The sequence below is a fragment of the Haliotis cracherodii genome, unplaced genomic scaffold (genome assembly GCF_022045235.1).
Source record: "Haliotis cracherodii isolate W230 unplaced genomic scaffold, xgHalCrac1.p SCAF_10, whole genome shotgun sequence".
Taxonomy (NCBI): Eukaryota; Metazoa; Mollusca; class Gastropoda; order Lepetellida; family Haliotidae; genus Haliotis; species Haliotis cracherodii.
In genome coordinates, this window is record NW_027266265.1 from 49521303 (window position 1) to 49541774 (window position 20472).

The 20472-nt window shown below is 40.1% G+C and overlaps 1 protein-coding gene across 1 annotated transcript; it reads left to right on the forward strand.

Moving 5' to 3' along the window:
• The first annotated feature begins 501 nt into the window (after nucleotides 1-501).
• Nucleotides 502-19242, forward strand: LOC139451895 (GLIPR1-like protein 1). Its single transcript, XM_071233189.1, has 6 exons — nucleotides 502-828; nucleotides 14682-14808; nucleotides 15459-15562; nucleotides 16051-16160; nucleotides 17245-17336; nucleotides 18227-19242. Exons 1-6 carry the CDS (start codon nucleotides 595-597, stop codon nucleotides 18391-18393), a joined length of 834 nt encoding a protein of 277 aa, XP_071089290.1. The 5' UTR covers nucleotides 502-594; the 3' UTR covers nucleotides 18394-19242.
• Nucleotides 19243-20472: the final 1230 nt, after the last annotated feature.

The window sequence follows — 20472 nt, forward strand, 5'->3', positions numbered from 1 at the left end:
CCCCAGTGACAATTCCCTTAGACCACTGTCGGGTTAAATACTTAACCTTTTTTATGTTCGTTGTGATTATTAAAATAGCTTTATCCTTTCGGCTGCAAATTGTAACGACCAACATTCAGTAAACTAAGGTTATAACGAACTCAAAGGGACCGCTAATTTTAGTTCGTTAAAACCGTAGTTCGTTATATGCATATATACAACAAATATACAGCAAATGTCCGGGACCAAAAAATAAGTTCGTTATATCTGTAAGTTCGTTATAAGCGTGTTCGTTATAAACGTATTTTACTGTACTTCAATCTTGATATTCCTAAGCACTAAGTTTATCTTCTATGAATGAAACTGAAACAATACTGCGTATGATACAGGTGAAATATTGGATCAGTTTTAAATGTTGACGAGATACACGAAAGCGAGGCGAGGGAGAAAGGGTTAATGAAGACCACCACCTCAGCCTATAAAATTACAGATCCATCTATCCGATCTGAATCTACCCGACAACTTCCCAGCTCGTGTATATGTAATTACATAAACTGGTCGATCTTCTCATCTTGTCTCTTCAACTGACGGGGTGAAGACGTGGGTTCTGCAAGGATGACTTCTTCCGCCGTTGTTATTTTCGTCAGCGCCGTATTTGTTGGTGTCGTTTTCGGCGATATTGAAACACAGGCTCTTTCCGGACATGGCGAATTTGTAAAGCGAGTCCGAAGAGAAACAGATAAACAAAATACAGCCATCACTGGGTTCAGCGAAGCGGAAAAACAAAACATTGTGGACAAACATAACGAATATAGAAGAATTCCCAATGCGGCGGATATGCTTCTGATGGTAAGAGTTCATAATGAATGATATCAGTACTTACTTACTTATATATTAAGTAAAACGTGTCTTTCTTTATTATGTATGTGTTTGTTTATCATAAACTTGCACCGTGTGATCACAACTCATTTTGTAAACAAGAGTGATGTGTCGAGATGCCCCAGTACATCCATGTGAAAAGGACAGCATAAAACGTTGATAGATAAAGGGACAAATCATTGAGTTTTTGATAGGATATCCATAAACCTTATTGAATTCACTTTGAAGGGTAAGAACCGTATTATTGGGTTTCACTGTGGATACGTTTAGATATGTTCCGGTTTTCGCATACACCTGGTGTCATCACTGATTTTTAGTGATCTATTCATATCATTTTCACCACTGTTTTTTACGCATTATGGAATCTGTTGCGACAGATAACCGAGACTGATTATTCTCTGATGTAGACGTTTTATATTTTACGGGTATCATTTAATTTGAATATGCAACGAAACCTCGTCATCTTGAGAGCGATGGAACACTAAATACTATATCGAGGACGAGACATAATGACATGTATAATAACATATTCCCATAAATACGAATATATATTGTCATATGAAGTTGCTTCGATATATCGCATTAGAGAAGTGAGTGGGTATTGTTTTACGCCGTTTTGAGCAATAGTCCAGTAATATCGCGGCGGGGTACACCAGAAACATTGTGCCCATGTGGGGAATCGAACCAGGATCTTGGGAATGACAAGCAAACGCTTTAACCACTAGGCTACCCCACCACCCCCATTAATGATGTTCGATAGAATGATATTCCCTATAAATTCCTAAAGCCAATTGCATGACATGTTCACACAATACGCTATATAATTCCGACCGCATCCGTGATCTAGTGGTAGAGCGTCCGCCCGGAGAGCGGAAGGTCCGGAATTCGATCCTGGCGCTCGGCATTAAGGGGCTAAAACAAGGACTGGTCGGCTCGGAGTCAGTATACTGTATCTGAGTGGGGTATTCATGTTAAACTGCGGCAGGGTATCTCAGTGAGCTAGCTCTGTAAATCGGCATCAGTCCGGACTAGTACAAGCAGCCACACAAACATATACACGTACATGCACGTCGCTATATAAGTGCAATAATCTTGGACGCGACGTTAAACCCAATTTCACCTCACCTCACCTATATAATTCCGTACTGTTTTTTCAATTATAAGTAAATGGTAGACCATAAAACAGACACTCTCAAACAACTCTATAATCAAAACCTTCTTCAAAACGTTTATAAAACAACTTTTACTCAGTGCACTACGTGTGATTATATTGACATAATGGATTCTTTTAGTATGTCCATAACGATATATTTAGGAAAAAAACATAATGTGTTTGCCATGTAGAGCTTTGTTACCTGTCGGGAACCGAACGCTCAACGTTAGATACAAAATGTTAAATTTTGCACCTTTGCCGAGCACGTCAGTATTATGACGTCACGTCACTTATTGTAAGGCAGTAAATATGTAAGTTATCGATAGAAATGCGCCAAATGTCAAGCTCTCTCTGGTCCCTTTCACTTATTCTCTTAGTCTACTTCTATCGTGTTATCCGCCCAAAATGTATCCACACACATAATTTGTATAGTGTAGTAACCACAATTTTAAATGCCTACCGATAATCACTGATAAATAGTAACTTTGCAAAAATATCAGTTTCCGCAGTGATGCAGCCATCAAATCGGTTATTTGAATGAGAGGTGGTTAGTGTGATTTGATACCTCTCACTGACCAATGAACATGGATTAATTTCCACATTCGTGGTAGATCACACATCAAGTTCTCTGTCTGGGAAAGGCTGTTTGAATTTCATGTAGAGCAGTCACCGCTTCAAAGTGACTGTTCACTTTTGTCACCTTTTGGTATCTACCTCAAAGCATGTCCTATGCGTCAAAAGCGTCATATTGTACAGTAAACTACGGTTATAACGAACTCAAAGGGACTGCTATCTTAATTTCGTTATAACCGTAGTTTGTTATAAGCATATATACAGCATAACTACAGCAAATAGTCGGGACTAAAAAGTTAGTTCGTTAAATCCGTCAGTTCGTTATAAGCGTGTTCGTTATAACCGTAGTTTACTGTATTATGATTCCCTAGGGATAAGTAAACACTTTACAGCTTGGCTTTGTGCACATTTGAACAACAAATGTGTCACGACAAAGGTAAGGCAATGTTGTGAATACCTGATACTGACGTTAATTGGCGATAACTCCAAACAGGTGCAATTATGTGAAACGTTTAAAATCTACAGTGGTATCACTGACATTCCCGGCATTTATTATGCGTAAATATTTACGCAGGTGGTTAAAAAGTCCACTTGAGTAGACTTTCAAACATCGTCTTGTAAACAATGTCCGGTTGTTGATCATAAAAGTTTGGTTGACAACTGATGGATTTCTTCTTTCAAAACCAGGCTATATATTGAAAAGTATTTGCTTGCCTTAGATTGTAATCTTTTTAATTCTTACTTCATATGTACACACTATGTATTGCATGCAGTAATTGTCGCTCTCAATTCAGTCATATATTCACACTCAAGGATTTTATGATCGTGAGGACGCGTCACAATGAATAGTTTTATTTCATATCATCAATTGCAAAGGACCACGTGTGGTTAATCGAAATTGCGTGCATTTAAGCTGTGAACGTTAAATACTACGCCCATATTATTAAAGGGGCTGTACGCCCGTGTTCTGGTACGACCTGTGAGTCTAACATTGTAATAATTGCCAGGTAGAAATGTAAAACGTCAACGCAAGAATACCCAAGTCTCGATAAGCAGCCGAAACAGATTCCATTGGTCGTAAAAGGAAAAATATTGCTGAAATATTTTGAATGGTTCACTCAAAATCTGTGATGACGCCAAGTGTTCGCAAAAAGGCTAAGGTAGCACCCGCCACTCACTCATTTTGCATAAAAGTATTCGCATATTACTGTTAAATTGATTGGTCATCATATTTGAGTCAGCAAACAAAACAGTTTTAACGACTGGAAACAATTTCGCTTGGACTGCCAATTTGCAAAAGAATAGGTCCCTTTAACAACGCAAGGTTTCCACTGGTAAACAGCTCAATTATGTCGAAGGACACTAAGCAAACTGACCCTAAGTTAGCATCAGTTAGCATGAGGTTGTGTATTCAGGACAGTCACGTCGTCGTGACTTTCGGATAAGCCAAGACACCGTAAGGGACTCCCAGCAACCTCTGCTGTCCATAAGAGGCGAAAACTTGATCGAGTGGTCAGGCCCTGATTTGTTTGATGCATCACAATCGCGTGGATCGATGCTCATGATGTCATTAACTGGATTGTCCGGTCCAGACTCGATTTACAAACCGCTGTCGTATTGTTTGCTGAGCGCAGCGTTAAACAACATAGAAATGGTGTCTTAGACAGGCAGTCGGGCCACGATTAACCCTTGCTTACTGTCCTTTTTAGATATTGGCAACTGCTGGTGTTGGATTGATAGGAGCGGGGTGGCTGGTTCTCGTGGGTCCCCTGTATGCAGGTATCAGGGGGTGTAAGGCCCCCTGTTTTTGCGAGTAGCCGGCGCGACGATTTATTTTGACGCTCGCTATTGCTAATTGTCGGTTGATCGGCCTACCAGTGTCGACGTGGAGCTCCCCATTTTGCATACACCCAAGTTTGCAGACAGCTTACACAAACAAACGACTAGGTTGAATGGACTGTACTTTAAGCAAAGTCAAGCAAATAAAATAATGAAACATGAGTTTCTCCATATTTTTATTGTCATTCAAAAATTCATTGTTCATAATTCAATATTCATATGTTAATTTAGACAGCCAGTTGTAAGACAGTGGACAGGGGGATTAGACACAACAGCACCCACAACTATAGTGGGACAGTCCTAATTGGATTGCTATAGTGAGAGGAGAGCTAGCCAGATATTGATATATTTTCGCTTTTATTCTGGATTATCTTCTCAGTAACTCAGACCGCCTCCGTGGTCTAATGGTAGAGCGTCCGCCCGGAGAGCGGAAGGTCCGAGGTTCGATCCCCGGCCGCCTCATACTAAAAGACATTAAAAGATGGTACTTGTTGTTACCCTGTCTGGCGCTCGGCATTAAGGGGCTAAAACAAGGACTGGTCGGCTCGGAGTCACATTACTGTGTCTGAGTAGGGTATTCATGTTAAACTGCGGCATGGTATCTCAGTGGGCTAGCACTATAAATCGGCATCAGTCCGGACTAGTACAAGCAGCCACACACACACACGTGCATGCACGTCGCTATATAAGTGCAATAATCTTGGCCGCGACGTTAAACCCAATTTCATCTCACCTCAGTAACTCATGGTTGGAGTTATTGTTACAATGATAAGTTTTTGTATCATGTCCATGAAGCTTTTTCCATATCATATTTTTGCTCTAATTACATATTAGTGCTACTGATGGTTGGTTCATACTCAAACAAGAGTCATCCGAAGATGACGCAGACCCCCGACCCCAGACATTCAAAAGAACAAATCATCTGACTGTGACTTTTAGTCCAACTTGATGAGAGAGCTTCTATCAAATTATATCAAGAATTGTTATTAAGTTGTCAAAACAATACCATGGAAATGGGAATCGGATCTTTGTATTTCTATGTCAGGTACACACCAATAGTGTGTCAAAGTCAAACTTGACAATCTGGTCTTTGTGTGTGCAACGTTTCAAGAAGGAGTATCTATTAGTTTTAGAGTGATGGTCCGGAAAAAAACACACCACTATCAACAGTCAAGCTCAAACTTGTTTCCATCGAAACAGGATTACTATATTTTTCGAAATTCATATATTGCAGAAGGCACCACTTCAGCCTCTGATTAATACATGTACCAAGTTTGGCTGAAATATCTAGAATAGTTTTTAGTTCTGCTAAGGAAACGACACCTACCTCTGTTTCAGCTAAATCTAACTTGTTTCCATGGAAAAAGGGGGAAATTAAATTTTGAAAAAAATCCGAAATTAAAAAAGGAACCACATGAGCCCCTGGTTAATACATGTATCAAGTTTTGGATGAAATTTCTTTTCACGGTTTTCAAGTTATGCCTCTGAAACGAAATACGGACAGACAGATCATATGATGACTATATCGACACGCAGTATATGCGGGGGTATACTGAAAGGAAACTTGAAACAGTCATCTCACGCCTCAGACTCACGATAAGCATTATGACTAGCTATGTCCATCTTGCGACCACCCTGAATCCATTGGTCACTTGTCGCTGGAATGTCAAGACCATGCCCCAGCCCGGGTCAGTTAAGACGAGAATAGCAGTTAGATCTGTCGTAGATATCCTAAAGCCAAGAGGTGTAATAGCGAAGGCCAAACTAACTCTGTATTTCTTAAGGATCGTCAGCTACTCCAACGTTTGTACACATGGAGTCCAAAGAAATTCTATCAAATTCTATTAATTTCTAAAAATCAAAATCAAATCATATCAATGCGAAAATAGAAATCTTTTAAATACAAAAATAGAAATGTTATCAATACTAAATTCTACTTTGTAAAAAAACCTAAAAAGATAAAATCTATATCGTGCGCGGTAAAACCGCCAGTCCCATCTTATGTACCTGTATGTAAGGTGGGGTGTCTGCAAAAAGGAGTAGAACCGACGTGGATATGGGCTGTTATCGGCTCCTTGGCAACCGGGCGTCAGAGGGTGTAGGGTAACCCGTTTGACAGCGTCCCGGGTACCGGCTAAATTGAAAGATTAACGATATGAGAATATTCCAAGATTGAAATAAAAAAAACAAGTTTCTGTCCAAAGATTTACGTTAGTGGGTCACTATTGGGTATTAATAGTTTTCTTTGGGTATTCAATATGTCTTACTTTCTTGTGTAATGAGTAGACATTATTTAAATAATTTACTTAAGTGCTATCCCAGGAGGCTTCTAAATTGTATCTGGGGCGGTCGGTTAGCCCAGTGGTTGAAGCGTTAGCCCGTCACGCCGGGTGCCCGGGTTCGATTCCCGACATGGGTACAATGTGTGAAGCCCATTTTTGGTGTCCCCAATATATATATATATATATATATGTATGTATGTCTAATTAACATTCTCAATAAACTGGAATGTAGGCCTTGTTTATGCTTTATCAACAGCAGTAGACGCGAGTTCATCCATGTGTCCTGCATTATATCAGTAATTCAAGATCCGTAATGAATTATAGGCACACAAGTTGAAAAGTGTAACATCTTGTTATACTGTTGTGGTTTTGAAACTGTTCATGCGTATTTGTACGCAATATAAAAGCCATGGGTTCATGGTGATTTGTTGTGCGTATTTTACGCAAATACGCAGCTGATCAGGAACTTTGTTAATATATCTGATGTCAGTGGCACTCATTATACCAAAATGTGCCGATTCCAATGAAATCCTCCCAATTAGCGAGTCATGGAATATGAAAATATTACCAACAACGTCCGGTTTATCGGGGTTTGCACTGACGATGTTTCAAAGTAAATCTTACAACTTGACATCATGATAAAGCATTACGAAACATAACCTTCTCAAATACGCCCAGCTCTTTACTTCAACATAGTCTCGTTAATCCGACACTTGTTAATCCGACAATCCGTTTTATCCGACACTAACGATGGCAACCGATTAAATCAGTGCTATTTAGACCCGCTTATCCGACAGTCTTGCACTCCGACTCCAACACACCTAATATAATTTGCAACGAATTACCGAAATCACTCATTAATCAGTCTCGTTCATCCGACACAGTGATATTTCACTCTCTGTCCCCAATGAAAATTACTTTTTTAAATCCCTTTTAGAAGTCATAAAATATGTAATTAATAGGCGTAACCTATTGGGAGCGTGTATCGAAGTGAATTGGGTACTATTTTAATCAAAGGATACCGCTCTTAATCTTGGCCTCCTACTGGTTTTATGTTCTTCAAAGTGTACAGTCACATACATATGTGTATCGGAATCAGTTCCACTGTGACACATTCAAGTCACTGTATATACAATGTACACGTTCAATGCGTCTAGCCATGAAGCTTAATGTAGTGGCCCACCCTGTCTCGTTCCACAGAATAGCGCCAGGTGCATCCATGCAGGCGATATTCTCATGGCGTCTCAGGGTTCGTCAGGTCACACAATACACTCAATGTAATCTCATGCAAACTCACCATGTTATTACACGTCATGTGGTTTAACGCTCGAGTGACCCCGGGGTCTCAGGCGCCGCATTTCGCTGTTGAATCCCTTGGGCGTGCCACAACCTATAATCGTGGGTTCGAATCTCAGATTCGATCTGGTTATGTGTCTAGGTTTGTCAGCACCATACCCGTACTCGTGGGTTTCACCGAAGTGGTAAAAGTATGAGACCTGCATCACTTCGGGCTGGCCTGTCACATTGTATCGTCATGTTCTCATGTAACTGGAAGACACTTCGAACAGGGTTTAAGAAAAACTCTCTTACTCACTTATACACTTGTGACCAATCAGGCTTTATGTATCGAGGATTTTTAAAACTGCGTTGTCATTCTGCACGGAGGGAATAGAGGTTTTAATCGACGTTTTCATTGTTAACCCATCTCGCACCTTTCATGATTGGTTTGGTGACGTCATGAACCAGATTTACTCATTACTTCTGCTTATTCTTTTTTGAGCTTACGTACCATCAGTGTTATATCACACCATTATACACTCTGTTATGCTCAGGCTGAATAATATGATCAATTTAATACCGTATACACACTTTTACTATGCTACTAAGGGTAAATAAAGTCCTAGTTTTGTGTGAATTCTCACCCAAAGTTTACTTACATCTGCACGCCGTGATATAACTGGAATAATGTTAAAAGATGCGTTAAACCCAACTCACTCACTCGCTTACATCTGCACGTGCGCATGACAGAGATATGTGTTCATGAACCTGTCCATAATCTGTACAAGAAATTGACAATATTGAAATGCAAAATTGAAAGGGGAATGATTCTCACAAAATGTTGAAACTGAATGTGAAATTAGGTCTTGTCGGTACAGGTGTAGTTGAAAGTAGATAATCGATGTTCCACAAAGCGATCGTAAAGCTGAGACTATCGTAATAATATGGTTCAGCATGACAGTTACGGTCGTCCATGAAATGCGTCATTTTTCTAAAAAAACACCCTAACAGGCCGTGATATAATACTGTTTAAAGCAGCGTTAAACCCACCTCCGTATGACGTTACACAGTGACAACGCATAGATAGACATTTAGATCAGATTTGTGGTGAGTTTCTTGTGTAAATAATCGCAGCAATGTTCCAGCTATATGACGGTGGTCTGTAAATAATCGAATATCGACCAGACAATACAGTGATTGACATCATGAGCATCGATCACGCAATTGGGATACGAAGCTATACATCAACCAAGTCAGGGCGCCTGACCACCCGATCCCGTTAGTCGACTCTTACGACAAACATAGACGCCTCTTGCGACAAGCATGGGTTGCTGAAGACCTATTCTACCCCGGATCTGCCCGGGGGGTGGGGGGGATGGGGGGGGGGGGGGGGGGGGGGGGTGTATGTGTGTGTGTGTGTGTGGGGGGGGGGGGGGGGGGTGTTGTATCAAAGAGCATTGTATGTGAATGATGTACTTGGAAATATACTTTTAGAACCAGTTCTAGCCAGGACCTTGAAAGGGGCAATTACAATCAGTACATTAAGAGTACTGTAGCATGTCTCCCAAGCGGCGCTCTGGTTTAGTGTATAATCACTTTACATGTAATACCCATTTCCAAAGCCCAGATCTATCTACAAAAGTCGACAACACTTATATGGGTGTTTATTTCCACAATGGGCAAACAGTGTATACCTCATGAAACCTTTCCACACTCGAAGGACGTTTCCAGCAGGATGTCAACATTTACATTCGATTTTTATGACGTAGTTTTGTAATAGGTAATTCAGGTTGCAGGACGATTTTGCTATATACTACGACTAGTTAATAGACCCCTACATGTTTAAGTACATTGTACGTAAGGATTTAAAATGTAGTCTGTGGTTGTTATTACCATCTTATTAAATGTGTTGGGTAACTCATCTTGCACTGTGGATGGGGACGTTGGAATCTCTGTCAGAAGTACTCAAGTATGTATGTCACTTTATACCTTTGTGGAAATTGTTAGACCAAATTGCAAGTAAGCGAATACACACATGGTTAACCATGCACTCCTTTTGGAGACCAGCTTTTCGCTACATTAACTTACAATCGTCACCAAATTAGTATCCTTTCCATCTTTCAAAAGAGACCTTGTCAACACAAGCATGACGATATACAGCTAAGGTATCGCATTCCAGTCCATTTAAAGACATATTTCTTCGCGCAAACAATTTCTTAACATATATTTTTAAGTCCAGTGTTCACACACAATGGTCTTTGGTTGATATTAGCTTAAAATGTCTTAAGTATCAGGTCTCGTACGTCTCATACACTATCAATTTGGAAGGAACGCCATTTTAAATCACATTCATGTCTAATGTGCTTGCTGAGAGAAAAAGGCCGAATCCGCTATTTGTGAAGCTTACGTCAGATATCATAGTCATGTATATCTGAAAAAACATTTTAAGCGAGTAAACAAATTCAAGTTCATCATTACATGACTCAGCGCTGAGTTGGACGTGACTTTTTTGTAAGGGGGTTATATTTCATTCGATAAATATTATATAAATATCCTTCTTCAATCGGTATACAGTATTTAATAGCATTAATGATTGTTGCTAAACATAGTTTTTCTATATTCTGTTTCAATCACTCGTGTCTATTTATGAATCACAAATTGACCAGGGGCACGGGTGGCCCAGTCGTCAAAGGCGCCGCGATTCGTTGTGCAGAGTTGCGTCCCTTGGGCACGCCAGAAACCTATGATTGTGGGTTCGAATCCCGGTTCGCCCCGATTATGTTTCTAGGTTTGTCAGCACCATACCCCTGCTCGTGGGTTTCACCTTAGTGGTAAACGTCTGAGACCTGCATCACTTCGGGCTTTCCTCCCACATTAAGCTGACACGCCGCGATATAACTGGAATATTGTTAAAAGCGGCGTTAAACCAAACTCACTCACTCACTCAACCCAAGAGTATCAAATACACTAAATTAACTCCTGACTCCAGGCCCGGAGCAATCAGTTAATTATTGTTTATTCACAAAAAAGTGTTAGGCCGTAGGCCTATTACACAGAAGTATTTACAGAGAGAGGGAGAAAAATAAATTACCACTAGTTTACATATACATCCATATCCATACACATTCATACACATGCATATACACAAATAAATATTTAGACTGTATGTAATGAACGAAGTCGAAAAGCTTTGTAAACGTAGACTGCTAGATTTCGTATGATTATAGAGTTAGTGGATGACATAAGAGCATTAAATTTATTTTTAGAAGGGGTTGTAAAATATTTAGGAGGAATGTATTCAGCTCTTAAATTATTATAAGCATTGCATACAAGCACAAAATGATATTCGTCCTCAATAAAATTCTGGTTACACATCAAACACAGTCTCTGTTCTCTAATTTCCTTAATATATCGACCGGTCTCAATTCGCAGCCGATGGGAGGAGCATCTCAACTGAGCAAGAGCAGCTCTGAATTTTGAAACATTTACTACCTTGATATAGCTTTTTTGTAAAGAGAGTAACTCTTGGATTTAGTGCTAGATGAAACAGCTGCATGCCAATCTTGCTCAGACGAGGCTTTTAAACGGTTTACAAATTCCAAGATAAAGCTTCTACTATTATTACTAAATTGCATCTCCCATATGTAGCCAAAACCAAACGAACAGAGAATGTGTTTGATTTTAGAGACCCAGTTGATCTTACTATTATTAACATCAAGTAATAATAATCTATAACATTTCTTAACTAATCTATTTTCAGGCAAATGTAAAATTCTGTACCAATAAGTAACTACACGCTTATAAGCACATATGTACATAGGGTACCTTCCGCATTCCCCCCGAACCACATGATTTGATGAAGATTGTTTAACCCCAAGAAAGCGTTTACATGCTAGTATCTGGATTTGCTCTAATTCTTTGTAGGTATCTACACCCCAAATCTCGGCACCGTATAAAAGAATTGGAGATATTTTAGAATCAAAAATTTTGAAAAACAAGTCATAAGGAAGAGGTTGAAGCATTTTTAGAGATTTAATGACACCAAATAGGACCTTTTTAGCTTGTAAAGCAGCACTATTAACATGCAAAGACCAGGAGAGAGTTTTTGAAAGAATGGTACCGAGATATTTATAAGAACTTACACACTGAAGTTTTTGACCTTTGAAATACCACATTTCATATTTTGATAAAATACCCCCGTTTTTAAATACCACTACCTTAGTTTTATCCAAGTTGACTGTTAGATGATAGTTACTACAAAAACTTTCCAGAGCTTTTATGCGTTTTTGAAGGCAATACACAGTATCAGCAATAAGTGCAACATCATCAGCAAACAACAATAGAAAAATCTGTACAGTGTCAGGGTGTAGCTGTACACCTGGAGTGCATGTTGATTCTATATACAAAGCTAAGTCGTTTATAAAAATAGAAAATAAGAATGGGCTCATTACGCAGCCTTGCCGAAGTCCTAGAGGGCAATCAAAACATTCTGTAAAACAATTTCTGATCTTAACACAGCAATCACAGCAAAGGCACCGCTATTCGCTGTACGGAGTTGGGTCCCTTAGCCGTGCCCGGATCCAATGATTGTGGGTTCGAATCACAGATTCACCCTGATTATGACTCTTGGATTGTCAGCACCATCTCCTTGGCCAGTGGGTTTACGAAAAGATATACAACCTGCATGACTGCGGGCCTTCCTCCGGCAATAAGCTGCCACGCTGTGATATATAATGAAATACTGCTAAAGATGACCCGTACCATACACCTGACTATTGGCACTGTACTCTTTTCATCCAAAAGTCGAGCAAACCTTTCATAGCAGATAATTCTTTTCAGAATAGTTCCAATTCACGCATCTGATGAAATATTCGGGTCCTTATGCTATATAACTATCTTATATGTCCATTACTGCCAAGTCGGCAGTTTTAATAATGGTCTAGACGACCTGGCACTCTTCACTGTTCAGCCTCTTAGTGTCACACACTCTACACACACACAGAGAGTTGATATTCATCACAGCACGACGCCACCTGAAAGAAGATGGATACACCTGATGACCTCGGCTTTGGCAGGATTTAACAAAGAACCGAACAAAATAATATCTAGATAAGATAACCGTAAATAATTATCTCAATTATTTATAAAATATAATCTTTTCCCCGTGGGAGAGGTTCAAAAGTCGCATTTGAACCGTATGGAATACATGGTTGACACAACACGCTCTGATGTTGTTAATTTCACGCTCGGGTTATGAATCTGATCTGTGTTGCGTTTACGTCCACTGTAGGGCGTAATTGTGGACTTGTATGGTTATTTTTGAGTCCATTGTCTGACGTGCTCAAGATACGTTCACCTTGTAAACATTGTGAGTGCAAATAGATGTACACGGTTAACCCATACAGTCACAAATACGACAAATGTCTGTCAGCCACACTGGAAGGGCTTCTCCTGTATGAACTATTACCTTCCATCAAAATATATACTGATAAAGTATCTTGCCGTATTGCTGGGCCATACCATGCTTTTCTATGTGCGGCAGTATTGACTATAGTATATAGAGTGAGTGAGTGAGTGTATTTTAGTGAGTTTGGTTTTACGCCGCTTATAGCAATATTCCAGCAATATCATTGGGGGGAAGGGGGGGGGGGGGGGGGGGCTGAAATGTTCTTCACACATTGCACCCATGTCGGGAATCGAACCCGGGTCTTGGGCGTGACGAGCGAACGCTTTAACCACAAGGCTGCCCGACCGCCCCTATAGTATATACATGACATAAACAGATTCTCAAACGTGGATGTGTTTTATATATTTTTTTAGTGCTCAGGAAACCATGCTTGTCGTACGGTGCGACTTCATGGATCGGGTGGTGACTTGGTTCGTTGTGTATCATCGTTCCCCGACGCCGCGGATTGTCGCTCTTAATATCTCAAACTTAATTGTTCAATCACTGGTTTGTCAGGTCGATACTCGATAATTTACAAGAAGAGGTCAATCTACCAGAGAATCAGAACGGCCTGTGTGAGGTCTATCTGCCTGAGAACGACTTGGTACGGGGTATATCTGCCTACGAACGATTTACTAAAATGTAGTGATGAACGATTTGTTAAAGGGTGTGATGGACAATCTGCTAAGAGGTGGTGATGAACGATTTGCTAAGGGGTGGTGATGAATGATCTGCTGAAAGGTTGTCACGAACGATTTGCTAAGAGGTGGTGATGAACGATTTGCTAAGAGGTGGTGATGAACGATTTGCTAAGAGGTGGTGATGAACGATTTTCTAAGAGGTGGTGATGACCGATTTTCTAAGAGGTTGCGATGAGCGATTTCCTAAGAGGTTTTGATGAACGATCCGCTAAGAGGTTGTGATGAACGATTTTCTAAGAGGTGGTGATGAGCGATTTGCTAAGAGGTTGTAATGAACCATTTGCTAAGAGGTGGTGATGAACGATCTGCTAAAGGGGTGATAAGACAGGAAGACTAGTCCTTCATTCCCAGGCAGACAGGATACTGTCAGACTTGCACGGATATCACAGCAAGGAAGTGTGGATGACAATAATAGAATAAAGCCATTGAATGTCTGTGATCTGTATTCTCAAGATCATGTTCTATGTGTAATTGAGTAACCGCACCCCGATCGCTTTACACCCTACATTCAACACAGACTTCCACTTGTGTATTGTATTTTCTCTCTGCAGTCCTGGGACAACGAACTGGAGGCTCTAGCACAGGGCTGGGCGGCCCAGTGTAAATTCGCACACAACCCGAGCAGAACAATTGCTTCATCAACCAGTCCCATCGGCGAAAACTTAAGCATCAAGGCTCGTACGTCTCATAAACTATCAATTTGAAAGGAACGCCATTTTAACTCACATTCATGTCTAATGTGCTTGCTAAGAGAAAAGGCCGAATCCGCTATTTGTGAAGCTCACGTCAGATATCATAGTCATGTATATCTGAAAAAACATTTTAAGCGTGTAAACAAATTCAAGTTCATCATTACATGACTCAGCGTTGAGTTGGACATGGCTTTTTTGTAAGGGGGTTATATTTCATTCGATAAATATTATCCATCTTCAATCGATATACAGTATTTATTAGCGTTAATGGTTGTTCCTAAACATAGTTTTTCTATATTCTGTTTCAATCACTCGTGTCTATTTATGAATCACATATTGACCAGGGGCACGGGTGGCCCAGTCGTCAAAGGCGCTTAGATTCGTTGTGCAGAGTTGCGTCCCTTGGGCACGCCAGAAACCTATGATTGTGGGTTCGAATCCCGGTTCGCCCCGATTATGTTTCTAGGTTTGTCAGCACAATGCCCGTGCTCGTGGGTTTCACCTTAGTGGTAACCTGCATCACTTGGTCTTTCCTCCAAACTTTAATTGTAATACTGTTCAAAGCGGTGTTAAACCCAACTCACTCACTCATAAGGACCACTGTCGTGCTGAAATACGGTATATATTATCCCTCAGCATCTTACAACGAGGTTTCGTCAGTGACAAGCTGGTATAACGAGGTATCTGACTACACCTACAGTTCCAACACCTGCAGTAACGTGTGCGGCCATTACACACAGGTAAATTACTACAGCAAATATGTCGAGTAGTCGGCACCAACAAAGGTGGTCATTACACACAGGCAAATGTAACAGCGAATATGTCGAATAGTCAGCAACAACAAAGGCGGTCATTTCACACAGGTAAATTTAACAGCGAATAAAGTCGGCAACAGCAAATACTGTCTAATCCAGTAGTGAAAGTTTTAGTTCTTTTTCAAGTAAATAGCAAATATTAATTGTTAACGAACGCCCTCACGGCATATTTAATCTTGGCTGATATACCAATAATGACATGATACAAATGGAGGGGAGAAGGTTTGTATTTTAGTTTGTTTTTGTTGGTTTTTATGTGGATTTGGTGAGTTTTGTTGGATATTTTCTTTTTGGGGATTTGAGGGGTTATGTTGTGGTGAACAAACTGATTTAAATACCCTTGTGATTTAATATATGGAGTAAGTAATTCACAGGATCTTCATTGGCTTGTTTCCACTCGATGTAACTTGCAGGTGATATGGGCGAGCAGTCACAAGATCGGGTGTGGGATCAAGTTCTGCAGCACCATAGAAGGGACGTCAATCACGAACGGATACGTCGTCATCTGCAACTACCTTCCGTCGTGAGTAAAACATTCACAACACCTTTCTTACACTGGTGAACTTAGTAAATACAGTAAAGTACGGTTATAACGAACTCGAAGGGACCACTGATTTTAGTTCGATATAACCGTAGTTCGTTATGATCATATGTACAGCATATATAAAGCAAATGGCCGGGACCAAAAATCTGTTCGTTATATCCGCCAGTTCGTTATAAGCATGTTCGTTATAACGTTGTTTACTGTACTGGCATAAGATGTTAAATGTATATTAACATCAGCGCTCAGCGTAATGACGACAAACCTCTCTTGAGAGAATCCAAGTCAGTAGATGCTTCGTTCTGAAAATCACCTTGTAGGGTCTCCGGGTCAGAATATGTCCCGGTACGTCTTGCTTCGTTCTGAAACCATCGGCTTTGGGGCATTCCGAGTAAAACACATCATCAAACTCACAGTTAAAACCAAATGCATTCGGGATTGAGGATCAGGCGCTGTGCCATTTTTTGATTTCGAAGCCTTTTGTAAAATGTCTTATTATAGGGCTTTGATATCTGTTTGATTCATTACGAAAAACGTGATACCATCGCATTGTGAGTGTATTGCGTGCGTGTCATTTTACACCATAGTCTGTACCGTTGCTCGTGTGTAGTCACCGAACGTTTTGACCTTTGAAGATTGGGGGTAGAAAAGGTCTTCAGCAACCATTGCTTGTCGTGAAAGGCCACTATGCTTGTTGTAAGAGGCGACTAACGGGATCGGGTGGTCAGGCTCGCTGACTTGGTTGATGCATGTCATCGAACCCAATTACGTGGATCGATGCTCATGATGTTCATCGCTGAATTGTCTGGTCTAGACTCGACTTATTACAGACCGCCGTCATATAGCTGGAATATTGCTGAGTGCGGCGTTAAAAAACAAACAAATAAACAAACAAACCGGACGTTTTTGGTTGGGCCTGGATAATTTACAAGCCGGTGAGATATGCCTGGAATAGTTTGGCTGGGTATTTTTCACCCACTCCGAAACCTCGACAACAACGATTCTAATTCTGATTGCCATTCCAGAGGTTCTGACACTACTTATCAATGCTCATTGTATCTTTCAGTGGGAACTTCAGAGATGTAAAGCCGTACAAGGCGGGGGCGTCGTGTAGCCAGTGCCCGGCAGATCGGCAAACGTGTGAAAACAAACTATGCAGTGAGTAGCTTTCATGAACCAATCGAGCCTATGGTCAGAGCGTCCGTTAGTCACACCGGAGTCCCGGGTTCGATTCCCATTAGTACGTTGTGTGAAGCGTATAAGCGGGTTCCCAAGAATCCATGTGGCTAGAATATCGCTATTAACGCGCAGGTCAAAATTCACTCACTCAAACATTCACCCTTTCAAACATGTCTTCAGTACTCAAAGACACTATGCTTGCACAAGCTATGGCTCTGTTCCTGTGAAAGGTAGAATGAAACTGTATTTGGAATGAATTTTTAACCTTCATAAACTGTCTAGTATCACACGTCACATTGTGAATAATGTATTTTCAGTTAGGTCAGTCGACTCCATTATAATAAGAATTTAGTTGTTGTTGTGTAACGACGCACTCAGCTATGTTCCAGTTTTATGGCAGCGCTGGGTATATAATCGAGTCTTGACCAGACAACACAGTGACTGATATCATGAGCATCGATCACGCAATTTGGAAACGATGACATGCATCAGCCAAGTCAGCTTAACCACCCGAACCCATTAGTCGCCTCTTACGAGAAGCATTGGTTGGTGAAGACCTATTCTAACCCGGATCTTTACGGGCCCTTTGTAATAAGAGTAAAACGCATTTTCACTTTCTCACAGCGGACCTGTTAAGCAAATGGAGAGTTCTTATACCGCAGAAAACAATACATCAATTATTATTTAGTGCAAACGAGGCAAACCTGTGTTTGTGTGACAGTGTTAGGGAGATGATAAGACATCAAGTCAATGAAATCATCATAGTTATATATGTATAAACAACCAGTCGACGCTATCATGCACCGGGTGACCCCCACAATGTACTAATTTAGTAACATATCTTGACCATATTGCTTCTCTTTTACCAGGTGCGGGAAGCGGCGGCAGCGGAAACACAGCTACGACTACTGCACGTCCGAATGCCGCGACTACGACTCCTAAACCTGCCACCACGACCACAAGTGGCGCCACTGTCTTGACTATAACTAGTCCTATTTTTTTCCTAGTCTGTGGCAACCTACTGCGAACACCCTGACCTCGTATTGGTCAGCAATTATGTAGGTTACAGTTATGAAAACTAACTTCACATCCAAAGACTAACAATTGCAACCCACGCAAACGAGAAAGAATGAATTTTTTTGGTGATATTATAGACAACTGAACGAGACGAATATCAGATATATAGTAAAGATGGAATAGAAATACTACTACCAATAGAGCATGAACATTATATATACTATATTTTGGGGACCTGGGTCATGCTTTTGCAGAACACAGACCTTCCACGCATACACATATTGTGTTCTCCTTGTACATAAAAGCGACAAAACCTTTTCCATCTCAAGATATCCTGTGCATGATCCCGACTACATCACAAGTATGTGTTTATGAATCACTATCAAGTAGTGATGACACCAGGTGTTCGTGACCAGAGTAGGTGCTGATGGAAAAGTTTCATTTTCATAGAATATTTTCTGAAATAATTCGTTCAATTATATTTTGCATTTTAAAACCTCGTTTATGTGAGCAAAGAAAGTATTAGGACGGGCGAACAATTTGACTTTTATATCATAACCTTTACAAAACGTTGACAAAATACATTGTTAATCGGAATTATTTATAAGAAGAAAACATACGTTTTGATCAACAGGGTTGTAGCATGCAGATATTAGGGGTAAAACACACAAGATTAGATTCAATGTGACTAAACTGTTATATTACACTTGTATGCAACACATAAATGCTAAAATAATACTTTAAAAAACGTTTTCCACACATCGTGTTAACTGACAATTCCCAAGTTCACAGAAGGCGTAATGCACGTGGTAATGATCAAATATTATTTTGTATGAACATGTAGACAGATGTTTGGAATCATCTTCATTGAAGTTAATGTACAATAAAGTTTATTTGTGTTAATACAACTCAGTGTATATGGATCGGTATTTATATCAGTTTACATAATGTTAACCTGGTCATTAAAACCAGTCGAAGCATTACCCAAGAGGATATTAACACGCTACCTATTCGCAAGGTGAATGATTGGCGACGCACATGAATTATCACAAGCAAACCAGTCCATACTGTGACATAAAATTTAGCTATATACGCCCATACTCCATACTGTGAATAGCAGAAAAACACGTCCATACTGTGACATAGCAGATATACACATCCATATTGTGACATAGAAGATATACACATCCATACTTTGAATAGCAGAAAAACACGTCCATACTGTGACATAGAAGATATACACGTCCATACTGTGACATAGCAGATATACACATCCATACTGTGACATAGCAGATATACACGTCCATACTGTGACATAGCAGATATACACATCCATACTGTGACATAGAAGATATACACATCCATACTTTGAATAGCAGAAAAACACGTCCATACTGTGACATAGAAGATATACACGTCCATACTGTGACATAGCAGATATACACATCCATACTGTGACATAGCAGATATACACGTCCATACTGTGACATAGAAGATATATACGTCCATACTGTGACATAGCAGATATACACATCCATATTGTCACATAGAAGATATACACGTCCATACTGTGACATAGAAGATATACACGTCCATACTGTGACATAGAAGATATACACGTCCATACTGTGACATAGAAGATATACACGTCCCTACTGTAACATAGCAGATATACACATCCATACTGTGACATAGCAGATATATACGTCCATACTGTGACATAGAAGATATACACGTCCATACTGTGACATAGAAGATATACACGTCCATACTCTGACATAGCAGATATACACGTCCATATTGTCACATAGCAGATATACACGTCCCTACTGTAACATAGCAGATATATACGTCCATATTATCACATACGGATATACACGTCCATACTGTCACATAGCAGATAGCCATACACGCCGGTACTGTGTTTTAGGAGATATCCGTATATGTGCATTCAATGATATAGCTGATACCAATCACGCCAAACCTTCTTGTTCTACTTAATATAATTTCATATTACCATTCTATCATTCTTGTAATTGAAGTGCAAGAATTACAAATAAGATGTTACCAAACACGACACGGTTTAATGTCCTTGCAT